At 39.3% G+C, this 5,058-nt stretch overlaps 1 protein-coding gene across 1 annotated transcript; it reads right to left on the bottom strand.

Moving 5' to 3' along the window:
* Positions 1 to 827: 827 nt before the first annotated feature.
* Positions 828 to 4,431, bottom strand: tlr1 (toll-like receptor 1). Its single transcript, XM_051127116.1, has 2 exons — positions 3,755 to 4,431; positions 828 to 3,265 (listed from the first exon to the last, which is right to left on the bottom strand). Exon 2 carries the CDS (start codon positions 3,259 to 3,261, stop codon positions 868 to 870), a length of 2,394 nt encoding a protein of 797 aa, XP_050983073.1. The 5' UTR covers positions 3,262 to 3,265; positions 3,755 to 4,431; the 3' UTR covers positions 828 to 867.
* Between the last annotated feature and the right edge of the window lie 627 nt (positions 4,432 to 5,058).

The raw sequence follows: 5,058 nt of genomic DNA, 5'->3' as shown, positions 1-5,058 counted from the left end.
GCATCATAAATAAATGTGACTTTTCATGTAACAATGTAACAATTATTTATGCTTACATTTTATTGTATTTTCTTTTAATTATTAAATCATTCTATGATGCATTTAAAAACTTCATTTATTTATTTATTTATTTAAATTTAATTTAGTATGTGAAATACACTCCATATTCCAGCATGATTTTTTTCATGAAGTTAAACCAAATGTGACCCTGGAGCACAAAACCAGTCATAAGGGTCAATTTTTTTTGTATTTTGAAAACTATTTAAAAATCTGGAATCTGATGGTGCAAAAAACTCAAAATATTGAAAAATATTTAGAAAATTGCCTTTAAAGTTTTCCAAATGAAGTTCTTAGCAATGCATATTACTAATCAAAAATTAAGTTTTGATATATTTACACAGGAAATTTACAAAATATCTTCATGGAACATGATCTTTACTTAATATCCTAATGATTTTTGGCATAAAAGAAAAATGGATCATTTTAACTATTAAGTGGTCCAGGGTCACAAATGCAATTTTGAAGATTAACAATAATAGATTTTAAAAACCTGATATACTTTTATGATTAAATTTTCTTGCCATAAAATATCCACATAAAGCTGGATAAATATATATATATATATATATATATATATATATTTATTCCAGGTGCAAAACTTAAAATTAATCTCCCTCATGCCCAGGTTGAAGGGGTGAATTAAAATGATAAATATCTTAATTTTAGACATGTTTTGTCTTATTTCAAATAATTTTAAGTCCTCTTGAGGCCCCTGTCGAAGTTTGCTGAAGCCCTCTAGCTGAAAACCACTGTTTTAAATGAGTATCTGCTTAACAATCTTTGAATTGATTAGTAAAATTCCTCTAATCACTCTTCTCTCTCTGATGTAATGGGAAGGTCGGTCTGCAGAGCTGCTCTGAGATTTGCCCAGAAGAGTTTCTGCTTGGCTCCCTCTGGTGGCCACTCCAGGTAAGTGCGTCTGGACATCATAGACTTGAGCTGGTAGTACTTGGAAGGAATGAGATACAACGGCAGAGGTTCCAGCAGAATGAGAATGATGCTGTCCATCCCTCGTGTCACCCGCTGGTGATTGGCGAAGTAGAGTTCGTAGTGGCACCATTCGCTCTGGACGAAATGGGAGGAGAGCACGAAGACGCACCTTCGGCTCTGCTCGATGCATCGGAGGATGTTCTGGACGATCGTCTTTCCCGGGATGAAGTCCCGCTCGTGGTGACACACTCGCAAGCAGTAGTCGCCTTCGAGCTTGGGAAGAAATTGAGATTTGACCCAGTCTGCGTTCTTTTGGCTGTATGATACAAACGCGTGAAAGCGCAACCCCTCCAAGTCCTCTGCTTTCCTTTGGGAAGTGATTGCGTGGTGCTTAGCACGTGTCCACTTCCATATCATCTTTACGTACCATGGCACATCCAGCCGATGGCAAATAAGGCTAATGGCGATTACCAAAGTGATTGTCGGGATCAGAATAGTAATAGCCAGGATTAAGGGGTTGCAGGAGATCTCAGGAAGGTAGAAGTCTTCCAGTAAGGTGTTGCTCCGTGATTCTGGGTAACTGCATCGGTATCCTGCCGGCCAGTGGCCGAGAGTCAAACCAGGAGTTTCTCCTTTCGGACGTGTCGCTTTGTCTTTGATGAGAGCGGCGAATTTGCGCAATGCACATGTGCAGATGAAGGGGTTGCGACTCAAGTCCAGATCTTTGAGATGCGGACAAGTCTCAAGGGCTCTCGGTAAAGGCGAATGGAGGGAGTTGGATCTTACCGAAAGCTTCTGCAGGTTTGGGAATGCTTGACAGGTGGGAAGATCCAGCAAACGGTTGTCCATAAGGTCAAGGACGTTCAAGTCATCCAAAGCTCGAACATCTGCAGGAACCGTGATCACTCGGTTATTCCGAAGTTTTAGGATTCGTACCGAATCAGGCAAACACTTGAAGACGCTCTGGTCGAACCCATTCGAAGACAAATCCAGTTGGACAACTTTGGAAGGCCAAGCGCACTTGCCTTGTTCCTCCGAATAGGTAAGTTTGTTTTGACTGAGGTCGACGTATTGAAGCGAATCCATGAGATGGATTCTTGAGGTCAGCGGTCCGAGGTGTTTCAAGTTGTTGCCTCTCAGAACCAACTTGACCAGGTTGGTCAACGTACTACATTCTGTATCTGGATCAACCGAGAAGACGTTTTCTGTAAGAGCGCAGTTGGACAAATCCAAGACCTCAATCTTGTTAACGGTCAAAGGACAGGTCATGAAGATGATGGGTGTTTGGGTTAAACTGACGTTTCTTGCGGGCATGTTTATGAAAAAGTCATAAAGCTCTTTTTGATTGAAGATGAATTCGGTTACGGACGCTCGTGTTGTAGAAAAGGAATCCAACAGGCGGCTCGTGACCAACGGCATGCCGTCTTCCATTTCTGTCATCGTGAGGTCTGAGAACGAAAGCTGTTGAATCGACGACTGCAATATTGTGTTTACGCATTTTGTTAGAACATGCCAAGTGGTTTCCACCTTGGAGAATTCCAAGCTAACGGTGCGTACGATTCCTCGATGGTGCAACTGCTGGATGACCTTCATCCCACTGTCCACCATGGTGAATTCGACCTCTTTAAATGCCGCAAAAACATCAACAGCGATTGCATTATCGAGGTTACTCTTAGACAGGGCAATGATGGCCTTCTCTGCATGTACACCTGTAAGACTGCTCTCTTTATACGTCTGTAGCCCGTGTGCATTAATAAAGAGCGTTTTCAGGGTAAGATTAGTGATGTAAGTAAAGTCTTGGTTGCTGATGGATTTGGCACTCAAGCCCAACCACTGCAGGCATTTCAAGGTGGAAAATTCCCTTCCTAGTGCCATGACGGAAAACAAGTTGGACGACAAGTCTAAGAACTGCAGACGTCCCGTCTTAAGCAGGTACGGTTGGTCTGAGAGGTTCTGGAGTCTGTTGTGTGACAGATCCAAGATCTCCAAAGCCGGCGTAGAGTTAAATGTATCTGTGTCTATTTTCTCCAGTATATTCCAGGACAGATTGAGGAAGTGGAGTTGTGGTGTCGTGAGAAAGTCTTTGCCGCTCAGCGCCTGGATGCGATTCAGCGACAGATCCAAGTCCTCCGTAGACGGTTTGAGGCCGGGGGGAACTGAGGACAGGTTCTGCGATGAGTAATTCACTATGATCCGCTTAATGGCCAAAATGAAAGACGGGTGGAAACATGTGACATAAATAGACACCAGCCACCAGCCCGAAGGCTTCATCTTTCTGAAGGAGAAAAAACATCTGATTTCATTTCCTGTTTTAAGTCAACTGTATTTTTGACTACACGTTTTTACTTTTACTTATCCAGCATTAGCTTACATTGTGATTGCATAGCAGTATTTTTAGATTGGCTAAAATAAAATGAAATAATTAAATAAATGCAAATAAAGACATTTGAGAAACAGTATATTTGGATTACTTGTACTGTAAAGAGTAAGACATTACAAAGTGAAAGTTATCAAATGTTGTAATATGGTAAATATGATAATTTTAGCATTTTTACTGTACTGTGCATCAGTTGCATTGTATTTAAAACTCTTGTTTACTTAGCATGTTTAATTTTCTGTTTAACAGTTTTGGTGTTACCTGTATTGTTTTAACTGATCAAACAGATTTTTGTTCAGCATTCTTAATAACCAAACGCTCCTAGGCAAAGATTGCATCCATAGATCGATAGATAGATAGATAGATAGATAACATTATTTCTCTTACCCGTCCGCTGTGGATGTTGGCTTAGATGTGGTTGTTTACTTATGAAACTGTAGATCATATTCAAATGATGTTAAACTTCTGCTTTTCCCCGCTGTTTCACTTCTCCAAACTTCAGACATTTACCGATAGTCACCAAGTTATTAACTCTCACAGTTGGAGCTTCATGTGGAAGTAATTCTTTAAATTTATAGCCAATATTCTGAAAGTTTCTCCATACCATTCATGTGCGTTTTAGTTTTTGAAGTATTGTCTTACATGGCTCTAATGCATGTTTGTAGCCTGTATTTAAATATATTAATGTGTCAAAATGGGATGTTTAACATATAAATCATTGCTTAATAGTGCGCAGCAATGTTTGACTGGTTTTGGCAGAGTACGCAGTACCATATTTGACCAGCAGAGGATTTGTTTGGTCTTTCTGCTGCTTTAATGTCCATTACTCTAAATGAACCATGGTTCTGTCCTTTAACAGAAGAGGTCAAACAGCAGATTAATGAGTTACTCCAAATTTCACTAAAAGCTTAGGGACATAATTATAATGTAAGTCAGACATTGAAGTGAGTTATATTTTTGCCACTCTTCTAAAGATGTCATTCACTTGATTGGAAATGTACCAGACAAATTGTGTTCAGATTTTTTGTTTGTTTTGTAAAAATGTTTGCTTTGGATTGTGTCACTACTCGAAAGATAACATATTATAGGAAAATATAACTTAATTAATTTGTGTTTTTTTCTTCTGCTAGCTAAATTTCACATACATAAACAAAAATGTACTGGCTCTAAACCTTTCTTTTCTTAATTCAAAGTTGTTTTAGACAAGTACATGGGAACTATACGAAGTTCTGTTAATCTCTAAATTCATCCTATGTGTCCTCTTAAGATGAAAAACTGCCTTAATGATTTTATTCTTTGTAGTGTTTAATCTGAAAAAAGAAATCAGAAAATCGCAATATGCGCTCAGAAGTCTCAATCTGAATCAAATGTTTTGCGAACCAGCTCCGAAGTTCCGATCTGAATCAAATGATTCGCAATAGGCGAAACTACGATCTGAATCAAATGATTCGCGAACCTGCTTCCTCTTACTTCCTTTTATCTGAATTTTTTTTTTTCAGATTTGTCTGAAAATGATTTGTGATCGGCAAAGCTCCGATCGATTCGTGAACACCCTCTGAAGTTCCGATCTGAATCAAATGATTCGCGATAGGCGAAACTACGATCTCAATCAAATGATTCGTAAGTTCCGATCTGAATCAAATGATTCGCGAACCCGCTCCATCCGATCTGAATCAAATGATTCGCGATAG

This window comes from Labeo rohita, chromosome 14, assembly GCF_022985175.1.
Source record: "Labeo rohita strain BAU-BD-2019 chromosome 14, IGBB_LRoh.1.0, whole genome shotgun sequence".
NCBI lineage: Eukaryota > Metazoa > Chordata > Actinopteri > Cypriniformes > Cyprinidae > Labeo > Labeo rohita.
The sequence above is the reverse complement of the archived record's forward strand: the minus strand, read 5'-3'. Positions and strand labels throughout refer to the sequence as shown.

Coding starts and splice junctions, on each gene's coding strand:
- tlr1 (XM_051127116.1), bottom strand. CDS start 3,261: ATGAAGCCTTCGGGCTGGTGGCTGGTGTCTATTTATGTCACATGTTTC.